The sequence below is a fragment of the Sminthopsis crassicaudata genome, chromosome 2 (assembly GCF_048593235.1).
Source record: "Sminthopsis crassicaudata isolate SCR6 chromosome 2, ASM4859323v1, whole genome shotgun sequence".
Classification (NCBI taxonomy): Eukaryota; Metazoa; Chordata; class Mammalia; order Dasyuromorphia; family Dasyuridae; genus Sminthopsis; species Sminthopsis crassicaudata.
Window position 1 is genome coordinate 513509139 of NC_133618.1, and position 18634 is coordinate 513527772.

At 46.6% G+C, this 18634-nt stretch overlaps 2 protein-coding genes and 1 long non-coding RNA gene across 3 annotated transcripts in view; 1 reads left to right on the forward strand and 2 right to left on the reverse strand.

The window, feature by feature from the left end:
- AJUBA (ajuba LIM protein) overlaps positions 1-3510 on the reverse strand; it is a 45853-nt gene extending 42343 nt beyond the window's left edge. Inside the window, exon 1 of the mRNA XM_074294247.1 lies at positions 2198-3510. Within this exon, the coding sequence (XP_074150348.1) occupies positions 2198-3233 (1036 nt within the window). The 5' untranslated portion in view covers positions 3234-3510. The remainder of the gene's footprint in view (positions 1-2197) is intronic.
- Positions 1422-15315, forward strand: LOC141557897 (uncharacterized). The gene is made up of 2 exons (XR_012486917.1): positions 1422-1510; positions 13126-15315. It is a non-coding gene; the product is annotated as an uncharacterized LOC141557897 (long non-coding RNA).
- On the reverse strand, positions 5310-14551 carry C2H14orf93 (chromosome 2 C14orf93 homolog). Its single transcript, XM_074294248.1, has 6 exons — positions 13952-14551; positions 11522-11839; positions 9262-9323; positions 8861-8964; positions 8014-8126; positions 5310-7607 (listed from the first exon to the last, which is right to left on the reverse strand). Exons 1-6 carry the CDS (start codon positions 14549-14551, stop codon positions 7182-7184), a joined length of 1623 nt encoding a protein of 540 aa, XP_074150349.1. The 3' UTR covers positions 5310-7181.
- Positions 15316-18634: the final 3319 nt, after the last annotated feature.

Consider the following 18634-nt stretch of genomic DNA (forward strand, 5'->3'; position numbering starts at 1 on the left):
CTTCAGAGTCAGCCCTAGGAAGAGACCAGCTCTGAATGGGACCTGGGCCTGCTCCTCCCCCTGTGATGTGGCGTGCTCCTGCCCAAGCACAGTCCTGCGACCTGCAAGTTGAGGCCCATCCCAGCCCGAGCCCAGAGGCTTGGGAGCCTCGTGCTGCAGCTGCAGCAACTGATGGGCCTGGACCTGTTTTGCCTCCACCCTATAGCAGCTGGGCAAGGATACAGCTAGGGAAAAATGGGCCAGGACCAGCTATGGGGGAGAGGGGGGCTCCTCCATAGGGGTGATCTTACAAGGTGTGTGGGGAAGGGGGGAATGGGGGTCCTCAGGGGGGAAAGTAGATCAAATGCCCAGTGTAAAGAGAGAGATGAGCCACAGCCTCAGGGCTCTGAATACCTCCCTCCCCGTCATACCAGTGCAGCCATGCCTCAAGGGGCCATGTGTCAGAGCCACCTCACCAGGAAGCCTGGGAGATTATGGGAAAACAGGGAGTGCACTCAGGCTTGTTCACTTCTCTAGGCATCGCACTCCTAACCCACCGCTACCCACCCCTCAGTCCTTTCAGACTCATCACATCCTTTCTGGGTTCTTCCATAATTTTCTAGGATCTTTCTACCTCACATCCACCTTCCCTGGGCCCCAAAAGCAATACCCCAAGAGGCCCTGCCAGGTGATTTCTGCCTGCTTGCTGTACAGCACTCTGCAGATCAGGAATCAGATCCTTTGCTTTCCTCTCAGCCCTGGCTTGGAGTGGGGGCTGGGGATGAACTCTGTAATGCCCTCCAAGCCAGCTAGGCTTCAAGTTATCCCTGGAACCCTTCTCTGGATCTCTTTCCCCCTGTGGTGGTAGAACCCTCATAGTTCTAATTGGGGCTGGGGGCGGGTGGAGAGAGCTTTGGGTCAATGACAATGGAGGGCAGGTGAGAAGAGAAAAAGACCGAATTCACTGGACCAAGAATAAAACCTTTAAGAAAAATTGCTAGGGGACAAACCTCGAAGTAGATAAGAATGCAAGCAAATCATATGCAAATTCAAGGATTCAACATCTGAATGTGATCCCCGGGCCAGGGTCTAACTGGTTTAGGCGTTTGCTAGCAAGGTCTAACGTTTTCTAGTAGCATCCTCCACGCAAGTGTTTTTCTTAGCAGTAGACAAGCTCCTTGAGGACAGGTTCCACACTAGTGGGTTTTTCCTCAGCTACGCAGAACATAGTCACAATCAATACCTATTTGCTAAATTAAACTGGACGGAAAATCTTGAAGGAAACTAATGGGTCCCCTAAGCACTTGGGAAGTCTAGGGGCTCAGGCTCAGCCCTGGGGATGGGGGCGGAAGGTGGAGAATGGAGACCTTCTGGTCTTCGGGTCCAGCTGCAAATAGAGAGCAGTACCCAGGGTCACTGCCAAGCTAGTAGTTGCTAGCAGTCACTCCAGGTCGCTCCCTCAAGGATGAAGGTGTAACCGTCCTAGGCAGCAGTCCCCGAGGTTCTCTGCTCTTGCCCTGACCTCTGCAAGGTGGGGACAGATGGGGGGAAGTATGTATGAAGCTGGCACTGCCAGGGCTACTTACTAGTAAATGCTTCAAGTCTGAAAGCAGGCTGGGTGGGGTGGGGCAGGCACCTGGGTCCCCGTTCCCTCCCCCAGGCACTCCCTCCAGCTTCCCTGGCTCCATTTCCCCGACGGGCCGCGAGGCGTGTGCGGAGGAAGGCACCCCCCCCTCCCGATCCGCCCCGCCTTGCGGGCACCTGGAGCGGGCCGGGCAGGAGCCAGCACGCAGCCTGCCCTCCCCACCCCCACCCCCCCTGCATTCCCCGCATTCCTGCGGGCGGAGACAGGGGATGGGGTGGGGGCAAGGCGGGCAGGCGCCTGCTCGGGCACGGCCTGAAAAAGGGGAACCAGGATGGAGGGGGTGGAGGTGTCCGTCTACCCCACTCCTGCCCGCTTTCCCCGAAGCGCCTCGGGCGGCCTAGAGTCCGCGGTGCGACCGCTCGGCGGGTGGGGGTGGAGGGGGCTCACTGGATGACCTGGGGACCTGGAGATGTAAAGACTTCTGGTCCATCAGAAACGGGACTAAGGAAGAGGCCTCTGCGCCCCACTGCCAGTCTCTTCAGCTTACTCGGGAGACTCAGCCCCCCTCCCCGTGCTGGCCCTGGGGCACCTCATCCCTCCAACCCCAGCGCAGCCTCCCCCGCCCTCACTCACCGAAGTAATCCTCCTTAGACTCCGGTTCCCGAGCCCGACCCCGGCCTGCCTCCAGGGGGAAGGGGCCAGGCGGCTCTTCAGGCCCCGAGGATTCGAGAGCGGGGGGCTCCCCGTGGGCGCCTGCTTCCCGCCCTCCGGTTCCCACGGCGAGCCGCAGCAACGCTGCTAGCTCCTCCGGGTAGCGGACGCCCGCCGCGCAGTCCCCGTAGCCGGTCACAGAATGCCGTCCAGGCTGCGCCCCGCGCCTCTCTAAGGGCCCAGCCGCTCCTATGCCGGCCCCGGCCAGGGCCCCGGGACTGCCGAGGGCCGGCGGGTACGAGTGACGGCTTTCTTGAAAGCCAAAGCCGGTGGGTCGGTGAGCGCAAAGCCGGTCTAAAGCAGCGTGGAGGTCGGGGTAGGCGGAGGGAACCCCTCCCGAAGGGAAGCCTGCGGGAGCGCCTGCGAAGGGAGGGCCGAAGGAGCCCGGCCCGGTGGGCAGGGGGCTGCCGTGGCGCTGGTCGTAGCCCATGCTGATGCCGCTGGTTCGGTTGCTGCAGGGCCGGCTGCCCCCCGCTCCGCAGCTCCCCGCCCCGTCCAGGAGGAGACTGCCTCGGGGGCTGGACGGCTTGCTGGCGTCGCTGGCCGAGCTGCTGGCGAAGCTGGAGCGCGGGCTTAAGGCAGGGGCCAGTGACTCCAGGCGCAAGTCGGGGAGCAGCGACTGGGGCAGAGGCAAGGCCCGGGGCTGGGGCGCCCCGCCGGGGAAGGGGACTTCGTAGCGCGGCGCCTCAAAGGAGTAGCGTCGGATCCGCTCAGCCTCCAGGGGGCCTGGCTCGCGGGTAGCTTCCAGCGGTTCATCCCCAGGTTCTCCGAGAGTTCCCCGGCTCCCCGGCTTCCTGGGGCCCCCGGACCCGCTCGATCGCCCCTTTCCGGGAGAAGGGGTTCCATCGGACCCCGACCGGCTTGACTCCCCTTTTCTGCGGCCAAACTTGGCGCTGCCGGAGTCGGAGAGCTTCAGCTTTTCCAGCAGGCGGCTAGCTTTCTCTCCCAGGCGCTCCATGCCCTCGGGTCCGAGGCTTCGAGCCCCCTCCTAGCCCCGGCCCCTGACTGGGTTTGGGCTGCTTCCCCTCTCCCTGGCCACGGAATCCAGATCCCCGGGAGCACTGGACCGGCACGGGGGCTCAGCTGGCGGCCCGGGTGCCCGGCGCCCAGGAGCCCACAGCATCCCCCAGGGAGAGGGGTACAGCTCCCTGACCCATCAGGGAGTAATCGGGGTTGGGGGAAATCTAAGCCCGCAGCTGTTCTATCCGCCAGTCTATCTGTTCATCAGTCTGCGGGCTGGTCCTGCCTCCCCCAGCTCCCGGATCCCTTTGGCCCCCGCCCCCCTAGCTACACCCCCCTCCCCTTCAGCTTCCACACTTAAGCACCGACTCGAACTTCTCTCCTAAACTTTTGTCTGCCCGGCCGGATCTACTTTCATAGAAGGGCGGAGCGCGGTGTGTCCGTAGGAAGGGAAAGAGGTGGGGGTATCAGCGCAGGAATCCTTGGTTCACGCTTTCTGAGAGAAGGGAGATGGGTTAACTCTCTCTTAGGGACGTAGTGAAGGCTTTGATAGAGGAGACGGGAGAGATGGGACAGTTAATGAGTCATTAGTGCACCTCCTCTGACGCAGTTGAGGAAAGAGTGGACGGGGCCAGTGGGAGGACTCTTTGTTTGCAGTTGGAATGCGCGGAGGGGCACGGTGGAAGCCAAGGATGAGGAGTGAAAGCGACTAGAGAGAAGAGGCATGTCCTGCATGTAACATGGTCACTTTGTTCCTAGAGTGAAGACGGTGAGATGGGAAAACAGAGGGAACTGGAACAGAAAAAGCAGAAACAGGAGAGCTCCCAGAGATACAAAAAGGAGGGATAAGAGACACAGGCAAGATAGACGTATAAAAGAAGGAAATGAGGGTCTGCTCTCTAAGAAAAAGGCCAGGTGAGAGAGCCAGACGCACAGGAACAGATGCATCTGCGGAAGGAATAGAAAGGATGAGGCAGCTGTGGGAAAGAGTTTGGCTCTGGAGCCAAGGAGCCTGGTTCTCATTTTGGCTCTGCCACATGGTACCTGTGCATCATTGAACAAAGCACTTAATCTCTCTGGGTTCTTTATCTTTAGAATGATGGGATTGGACTGGAGCAAGTTGGAAGGTGTTCTTTTTCAGCCCTAAATCTATTACTGTTAGATGGCGCAGTGGATAGATAGAGTGCCGTATTGGAAGGAGGACCAGAGTTCAAATTCAGACTTGGATACTTAAACACTTCCTAGTATCGAGACATGAGAAATGAGGGGTGAGAGATACCCTAAGAAGAGATTATTATGGGAGTTTCCTTTGTGAATGGGAGGGTGGGTTTGCTCTCAAAGGTCGGGAGGGGTTGAGATTTAGGGTTTTTCCAACCCAGGTCCATCCCCTCAAAGATAAGGGGGACTCAGTTCCTATTACATCACTAGTTTTGTGATCCTGGGTAAGTCACTAAGCCCAATTACCTCACATATTTAAAAATTACTAACAATAAATAAATCTAAGACATATAGTCAACATATCCATATATATTAAATTATATATAGTCAACAAGCACTCAGAGGATGTGAGCTCTTTTATGTGTGCATGCATGCACACACTCTCTCCAAATGGAGAGAGATGGGAAAAGGAAAGTAGCCACAGAAAGGAGCAAAAAGGGAGAGTGGAGGCAGGTGGAGGCAGATGCAGTCGAAACATACCCCACCTGGTGTTTAGAAATGGAATTTCTTAAGACATTTTCAGGTTGTTGTGTCGGGAAGAGCAATCAGAAGCAGGATACCATTTTAGATAGCCCATAGCAGATTGCCAATAAAGAATAAAAATGACCCAGGTGAAGGAAAGTGATCAAAATGGACATAAAGGAGGAATAACCAGATTAGCAGGTCCAGAAGTGAGGAGAAAAGGTAATAATAGCCAAGGATGAATATACCTAACTGGATATTAGCCAGTGGTTTCTTCCAGAATTATTTTTAAATTAGCATATTAGAAGGTGGAGGAAAGGATATATGGAGGGCTGATTTATTTGCAATTGATATTAAATGACTATGCAAATTATACACAGGTACCAGAATATGATTCCTGTCAACATTTTGGGTACTTTTTTATTATAGTACAGTTAAATAGCCCCAGGGAATGGAGAAGGAAAATTGTCTGATAACTTCCTTTTTAGGCAATTAATTTGTTATAACCTAATCCTACTAAATAACCTGTCTCCTTCCTCTTGTAGTCTCTTGTTAGACCTCCTATTTCCTTGGTCAGATTTTGGGATATTTCCCTGAGCTTGGTGGTACTTTAATAACAGAAAATAAGTGGTGGTCAGGAAGGGTCTGAGACTTGAGAATCAGGACAGGAAACTGGGAGGGCTAACCAATTAAGTGTTCTAACCCTAACCCTAACCCATTCAGTTTTAACCCATGTCATCTAAAGTTTAAACTATTCCGAGAGCAGTTTTGGAGTGAAGAAAATGTGGGATTAAATCCTGCCTATGGTCCAGTGTAGTAGGACATACCTGTAATCCTTGCTTTGGGGGAGCTTGACTTTGTTGGATCCCTGGAGATCAGAAAATAGCTCTAAGCTGCTGTGAGCTAGGGCAGTATGGGGTGCCCACTAAGTCAAGCACCAGTATAGTGAGACCCCATGACCAAGGAGGCACCAGGCTGCCTAAGAAGGGGCAAACTGACCCAGGTTAGAAACAGCTAGTCAAAGTTCTAGAGGATAAGTGATGGGAGCAATATGAGAGTGACCACTACAGCTCTAATCTGGGAGAGACAGGAAGACTTAATCTCCAAAAATAAAATGATTGAGATGTGCACAAATGGTAGGCAATCAGAGTAAGAAACATAGATAGGAATAAATCTTGTGGTGAATATTAACAAATGACTGGCCTGAGAAGTAGCAAAGATTTTCTGAATGAGGCTACTCACATTTTTCAGTCTAGGGGATGCAGCAAAATGTATCAAAAAGAGGGCTGAGCTTTGAATCAAAAGATCTGGGTTCTATTGTGAGTTTTGCCTTTTATTAGTTCTCTAAACTTGGTCGTGGAGCTGTTCCTAATCTCTTTGAACCAGTTTCCTCATCTGTAAAATAGAAATGATGATACTTATGTACCTTAATGAGTGGTTATAGCATGAGATCCAAATGAAAGCATATGGATGCACTTTGTCGTAGCTATATGATCCCCTATGAGCTATCAGGAGTTAAACTGCCTTGAACTAGTCTGGGACTTTTACATTGCAAAGATATCCTCACCCCAGAAAGCTTGAATGACAGATCATGGAACACGTTTCTGGAAATTATAAGGAGTAGTAGTAGCCACTCATGTAGTGTGGGAAACCCTAGTTGCCCTATAGAAGAAGCAAGACTGTTTTTTTCAATCACAGATGTGATTTTGCCCACCAGGGTGGCGGCATTAGCCTGGGCTGACCCCTATCTTGCTCCCACGACAGAACAAGACCAGGGGAACCAGTGCTGTTCTTCAGAATTAGAGGTGAAATCAAAAAAGAGAAACTCAGAGAAGCTTAGACAAGTAACAAAAAGGCCTCTTGTTTTGTGGACCCATCACATTCCTGTTTAGAAACCTCCCTCCCTTCCTTCCTTTCTCTCCTGTTGCCTCACCCTTATCTCAATTTCCGGGCACTGTTTATCAAAAAAAAAAAAAAAAAAAAAAAAAAGGCATTTTCGTGCTTGCCCTTTCCAAGTATTACTTTTTTCATTCAATATAAATTTTTCTCATCATTTTGTCCCATATACCACCCTCACCCCCATCCCCATCTGCTGTCCACTTTATCCAATGAGCAGTTCCCACTTTCATTAGAGATGAAGGATGAATTTGCAAAAATCTCTTTCTCAAAAGGAGGGAATATCCAGTTAACCTAGGAATCCCAATTACCCCAATTCCAGGGAATAAGGATTGGTAGGAGCCAGAATTTTTTCTTTTGGTCATAGTGCTCATTCATCCTTTTCTACTTTGATTTCAATGAATGAGTTCAAGTCAGGGCAAAAGGTTTTGTGGGATTGGTCAAAAGGTGAAGAAACAGGTGCATCTTCATCCCCGCCTTCTTCTTCTTCTTCTTCTTCCTGGAAGTTGGGATTATAGAGTTCTGGGGGAAGAAGCTGAGCCTCAGCAGAAGGCAGTCGTTCTGAAGGAGGCCCATATATTCGGTTGGCTTTGGTGCCATGCTTAGAATTGGCGTCCAGGTGGTAACAAAGTTGAGTGAGGCGCTGAGCCCTGAATCGAGGGGGGCGGGCCACCCAAACCCCTGGCTCATTAAGACTGTCCTCCTCATCCGACATTAGTTCCTCGGTCACATCCTTCCACAGGCGCTGTTCCTCTGCTCCAAAGTGCCTCATGATACTGGATCGGTTAGCAAAGAGCTACACAGGATCATGGGACAGAAGTTAGAATGGGAGACAAGAATGTGGATGAAATTTTAGGAAATATCAAGGGGAACAAGAAATTCTGGGAAAGAATGAGTGAGATCTGTGTGAAAGACTGAACTGGAAGAAGAAGACACTTAAAGAAAGTTTTAGAAAGTAATACCTCCTGTTTTGTCTACCAGAGGCTCTGAGCCTTTTCTGTAGCATAGAGGCTCTGGCCAATAGGGCCCAATCCTCAGATCATTTTTAGAGGGGGAAGCTTTACCCTCCTTCTCTCCTAGTGGCTCTTAGCCTTATTTTTCCTGGGCCTCAGCCCTATTCCCAGTTCCTTTTCCCTCTAACTCCACAGTATAGTAGTATCAGGGGTTTGGCACCCAGAATGGAGAACATGGGGACTTCTTACCCGGTATCGGCGACTTCTTAATTTCTTCTCCTCTTTCTCCTTCAGGCCCTTAAAGGGGTTCAGGGAGTTTCGGTACTCACGTCTTTTGGTGAGGAAGTAGGCTACACAAGCCCCTACAATGAGAGAAGAGAAGAAGTTCCTGAAGATCTCTGAGTTAGAATATATACAAGATCCTTTAGAAGCTGTATTCCTCAAATGGCCAAAGTTAGTATGTACTTATTCCTTTTTTATCTGGCCTTTCTCCTTCATCACAACTATGCCTATGCCCCTGGGCTAGCCACTTGCTGCATGCTGCTAGTGGGAGCCCTAAGAAGAAAAAAGATTTACAAGCCACCCTTTGGCAGAATTTTCTGATTCATAAGCCTGGGGTATTAGCTGCAGGTGAAGAAGAGAAGAAACAAAGAGGTAAAAGTCTGGATTGCTGTCTAGAATCTGTAAAATGAGGGACTTGGACTGGACATCTTCACTAATCCCTCTCAGCTTTAAATCTTTGATCCTCTGATCCTGTGACAAAGGGTCAGACCTCTGCCAGAGGACTTTCTGATTATTTCCTCTGTATTACTCCCCCACCCCCAACTTTGATTTCTGCCCTATACAAAATTACGTTTGGTGCTCTTCTGGCTCTTCCACCTCCTAATGTCACTTTCACTTCTGAGAAAGGGTGATAAATAGACATTTGGGAGCTAATTGTGTGAGCCTAGGTGGGAAGAGGGTAAAAGGAAACCTAATTCCTGACATCATTCTAATACCAAAGCTACCAGCTCATATCTTAGCTATGCTCCTCTGCTGCCTCCAGGAGTGGTAAACAGAGGGGTCAGAGATGGAGATTTCCCCAAGCTTCCTTTACCTTTTAATTCCTTATCAGTGTAATTGTGGGGACTGGTCACCAGCTCCTGCTTGAGTTTCTCTAGGAGGAATTTCACCACTGAAATGTTCCAAGAGGACTTGATACTGCCACATTTAAAAAAAAAAAAAAAAGTAAGTTTTCAGTGTATGCTGGATAAAGCAAACAACCCAGTCCTCAATGGACATCAAAGTAATTTCTTTTAGGCCTCCAAGGGATCCATGGATTCCAAATGGACATTTTTATACAGGACTTTCTACTTTCTTCACCTTCCTGTTAGGGAGTAGTGGTCCCAATCCTTCAGACTTTCTTCACTCCTCCTTTCCTATCTGTCCCCCTCCCCCACCAGATTTACTTTAGAAGAGTTACCTCTTCCTGGTGCCATCTATTTAGAAGGAACTCACCTTTCTGACCCATTAAACCTCTTGTCATTTGTTATGTGATTATGTACATTGTGGACCAATTTCTAGAAATGAGAAAAAATAGAATCACAACAAGTATGGTGAATATTAACATGTAAAATGCTTTACAAATCCTAAAGCACTATGTAAATGTTAGCTATTATTAGCTGATATTGTTGGTAATATAATTAATATGTTACTATCCACTCAGGGAAGACCACTTTAAGACTGGCCTCCTTCTGGGTCTTCTGTATGAACCTTACTGCAGCTTTAGTATTATTTATTACATAGGTGTCCTTTCTTGGTAGGAAAACCTCTCTGGTCCAAAGTTTCCAATTGAGATTTTTTTTTCCTAACTGGAGAGAGGATAGGGAAGGAAAAAAGGAATCAGCTAGAGCTCCCAAATCACCTCTCAGGTATTGTTACCCCAAGCCTAAATCCGAGAACCTTGAGTTATATGGGAACTCCGAGACTATTTGATTCAAACTCCTCCTCTCTCTCCTCATACCCCTTTTATAACACTCTTAACATCCAGCCCCTGCTTGAAAACTTTTAGTGAGGGATCTCACTATTGTTCAACTTGGTAATAATAATAATAATAGCTAGTATTTATTAAATGCCTACTGTGTCAGGCACTGTGCTATTAATTTATAAATATTATTTCATGTGATCCTCACAACACACCTGGGAGGTAGATGCTGTTAGTATCCGAATTTTACAACTGAGGAAACAAGCAAACAAACACTTGCCCAAAGTCACACAGCTAGTAAGTATATGGGGCCAGATAGGAATTTGGACCTTTCTGACTCCATTTCCATTCTCTGCTTTGCCACATAGCTTCCTGGCTACAAGTTCAATGTAGGGGCTGGATGTGTGAATGTCTTAAACACACACACACACACAATTTCAATATAATTGATTTCCTTTGTAAATTCTCTATATTTTCATTATGTATTTAAAAATATAACTCTGAAAGGGGAGCCAAGGCATCACCAGAATGCTAACGGGTCCAGGAGCCACTGTTATATCATAACTTTAATGCTCTCCTATACTGTTTTCTTTCCACCATACACATTAATGCATTTCTGAGTCCCTTTGCTCCTTAATTCAGTCAGGAATAATAGTTGTATTAGGTCAGAAACTCACATGGAAGAGACTAAACATATCTGACCTTGGCAGGAAAGACCCTGAAAGTTCACTGATTTTTGTCCCCACCAAGTGCAGAGTTGCGATTCCAAAGGAACAGAAACCCTAAGTAACTTCATCTGAAGTGTAAGACCATGTTCTAATGCCCCATTTGAGAGAAGTGGTAAAAATAAGAGTCACAGATAATTGAAGGGTTGAAAAATAGGTTTTCTGAGAAAAAGCAAATGACACTAAAATTAAGCCTAAAGGAGTATTTCCTGGGGATTTAGAGATGGGAGGTGGAGAATGTGGGAGAATGGATTTTTACTGCCATAAGAATTTAAGGTAGACATAAAGGAGAGAGGTAAAGGCTAGGATTTCTCCATTAAGGAAGAGACCATAATGACAAGGGTTTAGAAGCCACTCCCACTACCAGGTAGAGGATCCAGGATCCTGGCAATAGGAGCAGAGCAATAGAAGGGTACCAGTTGAACTAGGAACTGACTTCTCTTGTGTCTAGCTAATTTAAGATATCTTTACTAACCTATAACCAGCTGCTAATCTAGAGGACATTCAAGTGGATAATCCTTCCCCCTTTGGGGTTTGAGACTTTTTTTTTTTTTTTTTTTTTGCTGAGGCAGTTGGGGGTAAGTGACTTGCCCAGGGTCACACAGCCAGGAAGTGTTAAGTGTCTGACCGGTCCTCCTGACTTCTGGGCTGGTGCTCTCTCCACTTCGCCACTTAGCTGCCCCTTGAGACCATTTTTTAGGAGGAAGCTCTGAAAGACCTGCTTCAAAAAAAAATTCTTTAAGAGTCTCCTAAAGCTGATAGGCATTTCTGAAGCTGAGGTTCCCCTTTTGGAGTTACTTCAGGTCTAAATAAGCCTGTGTGGGCCCTTCCTGAGCAATGGCGATATTCTGAGAAGCCCTGGCACCTACCCAGAGCTACCACGTAAATCTGCAGACCAATTCCAGTGAATTCTTGGAGAGTACCAACTAGCCATAATCCCATGAGGAATATTATCCTGCCAGGGACATATAAGATCATTGAAAAAGGTGGTATAATTTGCTGCCCTTTCAGATCAATCCATCTACTCCCTGCCCTTTCAGGTTTAAGGAGAATCATTCAGCCCACTCACAGAGAGCACCAGATCCCGCTTGCGCCTGGAATTCTTCTGCCCCCCACCCCTGGCCCTGCCAGGAGAAGCTGCGAACCCCAAGGATAATCTCAGCTCCCCAGTCCCAGCAGGGACTGACTCCTCCAAGGCGCTGTCCAAGGCAGCTGCAGCACTGAGCACATCCTCCGGGCGGGGCGGGGGCAGCTTGGTCCCGTTCTCCAAGCTAGTCTCCGAGGATGCCCGCTGGATGGCCAGTTGTGTGGCTGGAGAGAGCTGCTTGGCATAAGCAGGGACTAGCACCCGCTGCACCGCCCCCTCAGAGGCCACGTAGTCATCCAGCTAAGAACAGAAAAACACAGCTTGTTAGATAGACAGGCCCAGAGCAAGAGGGTCGGGGAGGGGAGGGATGGGCAGGGAGCTGGGTTCATCACCTGTCATTCCCCGGTCAAGGATAATGAACATACAGTGTAATGGAGGAGACCTTGGCACAGAGAAACCTCACAGGGCTGGCTTCTCCTGGGACTTCAGTAGAAGCAGGTTGGCAAATGCCTTTTGTGTGTTCAGGGTCTCTCCTGTTACATGGTTGTCATATGACCGATTATATGGATGGAGTACATTTTAGAGTATTTACTTGTACTTACTCATTTGTGAATGGTTGCTCTTGAGCACAAGAATGCATTTAGGTTTTGTCTAGAGGGTGGGGTGGTAGGAGACAGAGACTAAGCAGGAGAGGAGGGAGCAAGAGAAGACAGAAACAGACAGGGAAAAATAAGATGAACGAGACAGAAAAAGGGAGGGCTAGAGACAGAAATCTCTGGAGGAGATATACACTGAACTGCGCTGAAGCTGTTTGAATGTTCTCTCTTGCCCTCCATTCTCACTGTTAGGCCAGCATTGTGTTCTCACCTGGATCCTGACCTGGCAGCACCTGAATGTCATTGCCTTGACATCCATTTAACTAGCCTGTGCTCTCACTCAAGGACATACAGAACCGGGAGGGAGGCAGGGGGAAGGAGAAAGGAGGAAGGAGAAAGGAGGGGAGTTTTCTGCAGCCAAGAAAACAAAACAGTGAAAGTGAGGGGAAAAAAGCACAGAAAGAAGCGGGGGAGGAGGCTGAGATTTATAGACCTGTGAGCTGCTTTCTGCGCTGTGAAATCTAATTCCATCCTGTCGGCTTGGAAGCCTTCCCTGCCTGAAAGAAAACACACAGCTTGGGGCACTGCCTGGTCTGGCCCCCTCCCATCTTCCCACCTCCCCACCTCCCTGATTCTCCCAGCTCAGTCCCTCACTATCTTCCCACTTTATTGGTGGTCATGATCAGGCTCAGGTAACTGACCATTACCCATAATTCCATACTTAGGACAAAGCTGTGACCAGGGAGCTGGCCAGTGGCAGTGTGATGCAGGAGGGGATGAAGAGAGTTTATATATTCATTTCTCAGAACCAGCAGATGGTCTGGGAGTTCCATTCTTCCCATCTAGCCTGTATATTTTGTTCCTTCACCCTCACTCATTATTGAATGTATAAGCTGAGAATGGACAGAGAGGAGAACAGTTTTATGTATCTCTTCTCTCAGTACAATAAGGTGACATTTCTTTTTTTTTTTTTTTTTTCCCTTTACCTAGGCCAGATTTACCAATATATAACTATGAGCAGTGGAGAAGGAAAAAAGAAATCTGGACCAATCTCCCTCCCCCCCTTCCATGTTTCTTTCTTTAGGTCATTAAACTATCCTTCCCTTCTCTCTTCCTATACCTGTTGATGATTCCCACTGTCTCCTCATCTCTTTTCCTCAATATTTCCTTTTCTTTTCCAATTCTACTTCTACCTGTCCTCCCTCAATCCCTCTCTTCTTCCCATCTAAATTTTTCTCTCCATTTTTCTAATGTCTTCACTATTTCCTTTTACTTAACTCTCATCTATTTTCAACTTTCCCCATTTCCTCATTCTGTCTTCCTTTAACATGTACTTCTCCCTCTCCTTTTTCTATCTTCCCTCCCCAGCTCTGTCTCCCTCTCCTCTTCTTTACATCCCCCTCTCTCAACTGAACTCTTGGCAAGCAGAGGGCCCGTGATAAAATATGAATGAGCCGTCTGTGCATGGCAGGCACTCTCGCCAGGAAAGGCAGAGCCTATGGAGCAGCAGAGACAGCTGCTGAGGAGAATGTGCCATGTGGAGCTATTGAGAGGGAGGGAAGGACACCCTCATCACCATGCACACACCAAAAATGCCTCCTGCCAAAGCCATCATGGTTCAGGAAGAAGAAAGAGCTCTAGGGATGACTTTCTCTGGGAGTAAGGGAAACTTGATACTGTTCTCAGTTCTATTGCAGTCACAACCAGAAGAAAGGTTTGGGATTAGAAAAAAGAGAAAGAAGGAATGAGAGAAATGAGGCATGGAAAGTGTGCAGGGGAATTATGATATCGTCCCTTCCCTCGTTGCCATACATACAGGATTGAGCAGTGGGGCAACCTCACTGGAAGTCAGAGCACAGCCAGGAAGCCGAATGTCCCTCTGGGTGGACGGGAAGCCCAGGTGTCCAGTCCCAATAGCAGAGGCTGCTCCCAGTTGCCTTAGCTCCTCAATCACCACCTGCACGCCGCTGCCCACACTGTCACACTCCTCTTCGACTGCAGAGAGTGACTTGCAGGCTTCTCCAGGACTCCCCTTGAGAGACCCTGGCTCCTCAGGTGGGGTACCATGGGCCCCATCTGACCCGCCCTCATCAGTGGAAGGGCCTTTCTCCTGTCTCAGCTCGCCCACCTCCTCCTGGAGCCGCTTCAGCAGCTCATTGTTGGCTTTTGCCAGGCTCAGGGCAGCTTCAGCCAATCCCACGGCCTTGTCTACCCGCTGATAGATGATGTGCAGGAGCTGCTCCGAGTTCTGCACGGCAAGGCCGTGCCCTGTCACAGTGATTGGGGTGCAGGGCTGGGGGTCAGCTCCTGAAGGCCCTGTGTGGCCGCCGTTTGGCTCACTCTTACAGGCACAACAGCAGCACTTGGCTTCGTTGCCATTGGGTGGGGAAAACAAGATGGTGGCACTGAAGGACATGTCTGCCTGGGTCAGCAAAGCTTCTTTGGATTCACACCAGTAGGGCTTTACAGAGTGCGTGCAGGGCCAGACCTGGCAGTTTCCCAGGGCTGAGAACAAGCATTGGACTCTGGAGAGGCTCCCTCTTTTCCCTTAGGGGCAGCCAGCAGGAGATCTGTGAAGAAAGCTGGTAAGGAGGCCCATGGCGGGAGAGCGCTCCCCCCAGCCCTCTGCCAGCTGTCCGTGGCCACCTCCCTAAGCCCCGGCGGCCTGCACTTGGGCCACTTTACAACTTCAGAGCCCACTACGGTGCATCATAGTCACGGATTACTATGAGGATAAATGGCTTGCAGGAACTTTTCTGATGAATTCACTTTTCAGAAGATGAGAGAGATTCTTCCTGGACCCAGTCATGGAAGACTGCCAAAAAACCTGACTACAGAATAGAAAAGAGGATCCACCATCATCTGAAAAATTGGAAGATTAAGGAAAAAAATATAGGACTGTCTCTTTACTATCATCACTATAATAACAGCCGTAATACCTCCTATAGCTATGGTTCCATTCTTTAAATAGTTCAAAATGCTTCACAAAGGTTATTTTATCTTCACAGTCCTGGCTGTAAGACACATTTTCCCCAAATCCAGATAAATGAGGCAAAAAGAAATTAAGTGTCTTTTGAAGGTCATTGCTTGGCCAACAGAAATCTGGTTTTGTTACTCAATCCAGAACATTCTTTCCCAACCTTAAACCTTAAAATGATTAATAAATGTTCATTACTTGTATTAATTATTATTCTTATTATTACTGTTTATTACTGCTTCCTATTTACATGGAAAGTCAGGAACATTACCCCCTTTATAAATATTACAGGTATATTTAGCCATTAAAAGAATACTCAGATTTTACTAAAGGAGTTCCATAGACATATACTGTTTCTCATGTCATAAAAAGCATATCATGCTATTTTTTTTTTTCAGGAATGGAGATGTGAAGATAGCAAAAGAATGAAATGAGGAACTGGTTAAAGAGACAGCATTGTCTTATGAGCCCTGAGCACTTGGCTTTTTTTTTTTTTTAAATTACTTTTACTTTTTCCTCCAAACCTTTCAAAAGTGATTTGATGAGACAAAAATCTAGACAACCAAAGCAGAATTTGTGCATCTTAAGCAAGGCTTGAAAATCACACCCACTGCATGTCACTGTTTCTATCTAGAAGCTTCTCTATATCTTGGAATTCTTCCTTATTCTGCCAGTTGTTCACACTTCCCATTGCTACCACCAAAAACATGTATTTAATATTTACTTTTTTTGCATACATGTGCTTCTCTTCCCATCCCTCCTCCCTCTCTCCCACAGTGAAAGGAAGTTCCTTGAAGGCAAGGAGTTTCTTCATTTTTATGTATTTGTAGCTCTAGTAGCTAGCACATAATATGAGCTTGATGAATACTGGTTGAATTGAATTGAATTACCATTTACCAAAGGCTTGGATTCTTCATTGAAACACATGCAGCATGATTTATCACAAAACTAATAAAAATATGTCATGAGGAAAAAACTTTTCAGGAAGTTAAAATGAAGTAAGTAGCACCAAGAAAACAATACACACAGTAACTACAACATTGTAATTGGAAAGAACAACCAGGCACCAAAAAAATCAAAAGTAAATGTAACCAAATTATCAAGATCAAGTGGGATTTGAATAAAAGAGATATGAGAAGGCAGACCCATCCTACCCCTTTGTGGAGATGTCACACATTGCATATGTTTTCAGACTTTTTCAATATATCGATCAGTTGTGCTAACTTTTTTTTTCATCTCCAATAAATACTATGTTATATGGGATGACTTTGGAATAGGGAATGGGAAGAATACATGTGATTCTACAGCAATGTAAGAAACAGAAAGTATAAACAAAACTTATTTTTAAAAAGCAGAACATATGCATTTTTAAAAAATATTTTTAAAAAGGTCTATCCTTCTTGCCCATGTATGTTATATCTAGATAGCTGTCTATTTTTCCTACCATTAATTCCAGCACCACAGAGAACTAATGTTCATGAATTCCTCAATCCCAATATCAATCCTTGCTGGAGGAAGGGGCAATATCAGTTTCCTTCTTTCACACAATCCTTGACCCCTCTGAAAAAAGACTAATATATTATCAAAAAATCATATTATAGTCTTTTAATTATGGTACTTAACTAGTTAAACCTCTCCCTCAAACCCCCCAAAATCCCAGGCCCATGACTGGGAAAACTTCAAAGAACATTATAAATATTATTGTTTTCTATATGATACTGGGTTATAGTTAAGAAAAAAATCCTACCTGAACCCAGTGAGAAACTCAGTGAACTAAATGAGAAAAATTTAAGCAGGTTTAGAATTTCCTCCAGAGATATATTTTTATCTTATTCTTGTTAATTTTATCATAAAATCACAATTAAAAGCACACAAGACAATTTGGCTCATATTTGGTAGATGTAGTTTTCTAGAATCCACAAACCCATCTCTGAAACAGCCAACATATCTATGCCTCTGAGGTACTGAAATTTAATTTGATGACTCCTTTTAATTACATTTGGTTATTAAAGAATAGCTTTTAATTTGCTCTTTTCTACCTCCATATCAAAAAAAAAAAAAAAAAAAAAAAAAAAAAAAAAAACAGCCTCTGCACATTTGAAAGAGCTTACCCCAAATCCAGTACAGTTTCCTTTGTCATTAAAGTCTGTTAGGATTTTACTAGGTGCTAAGTCTGATACTTAACAATTCTCTAGTTCAGAGTTCACACCTTTAGAAGGAGTTTATACCTTTAGACTTGTGAATCTGCTGGACTTGCAAATCCAAGGGAATTCTTCTCCTCTAAAGAAGTATCGTTGTTTAGTCCCCATATAATTCTTTTGCAAGTCTCATTGGCATTCTCCATTGCCAGATGTCTGGTCATTATTTCTGTAGCTGCATTTTCCAAGTGGTTCTTGTGATAACAGTTTGCAGACATCCCACAAAATCCGCAAAAGGTTCATTGAGACCTTGCTCTATTTTAGTGAAAGCCTCCCCTCAATCTTTCTGTCCAGGGAGGGAACCCCAAGCTTTTATTGCAGCCTTAGAAATTTACACATACACTGTTATGGGATAATAAATCTGTTCTGAATTCTCTCCATACTGACTTTCACCTGGTAGTTAGTCAAAAGTGATTTGTATATTAATTCCTGTTCTCTTGGGGGCAGGTTTCTTGGGAAGCTTCAGGTAAGGCAGCCTTCCTTTCAGTTCAGTTCCAGTAATCTCCAAAATGCAGCCAGGAGTTAAAAGTCCTCTTATATTGTGTCCTTCAAAGTCTTGAATCTTTTCCTGTCAGAATATCTCCAGCCAGCTTCAGTCTCTAGCTCCCTCTGAATCTAAAGCCTCCACCCAGCACGAAAGTGATCCAATCCAGAGACTCTTCTTCCAGACTGACCCTCCCCACTGAGTCTTGGCTCCTTTTATCCTCCCAGAGAATGGGCTTGTGGGAACTCCTTAAGGGGCCAATGAGCTAACTCCTTTAAAGGTGTGAACTCTGAACTAGAGAATTGTTAAATATCAGACAACCGACTTAGCACCTTGTAAAATCCTAACAAAAGTCATTGAAAGATTCAACTAAATCTAAAACAAAAGATTAAAGTAAAATTAAAACTAAAGGTTAAAACAGAATTATATGATTTTTTTGGTCAGTTTCTATAATAGTCATTGTTATCTTTTTCCTACTAAATAACTTCTTTCCACTATTCTCTCGGGATTTTTATGACATATACTATGACAAGAGAAACCCCTTGAACACAAATGCTATGAGAAAAAAAAAACTGCATTTTGGGAGAGTAAAGGGTGGCTTCAAAATGCTGTGTTGGCTGTGTACAGCCTTGATAGAACTAGGAATTAAAATTCAATCAACTCAGACTACCACGTGGCTCCTAGTTTCCAGCTGGCTTCATGGGCTGTCAACCCCCTTTGTGGTCCCAACCTGACAGTTGTAACATCTGGTGATTCTGCTTCTTACCCCAGAGTATTTCTAGCTTTTCCAGTATTGTCCCTCCAGTTCTTGCCCTCAGTAACAGTGGCCTTCCTTACCTC

Coding starts and splice junctions, on each gene's coding strand:
- C2H14orf93 (XM_074294248.1), bottom strand. CDS start 14,551: ATGTCCTTCAGTGCCACCATCTTGTTTTCCCCACCCAATGGCAACGAA. Junction 8,965..9,261: donor AGGTTTAATGGGTCAGAAAG/GTGAGTTCCTTC, acceptor TAAATGTGGCAG/TATCAAGTCCTCTTGGAACA. Junction 8,127..8,860: donor CACTGATAAGGAATTAAAAG/GTAAAGGAAGCT, acceptor CTCTCATTGTAG/GGGCTTGTGTAGCCTACTTC.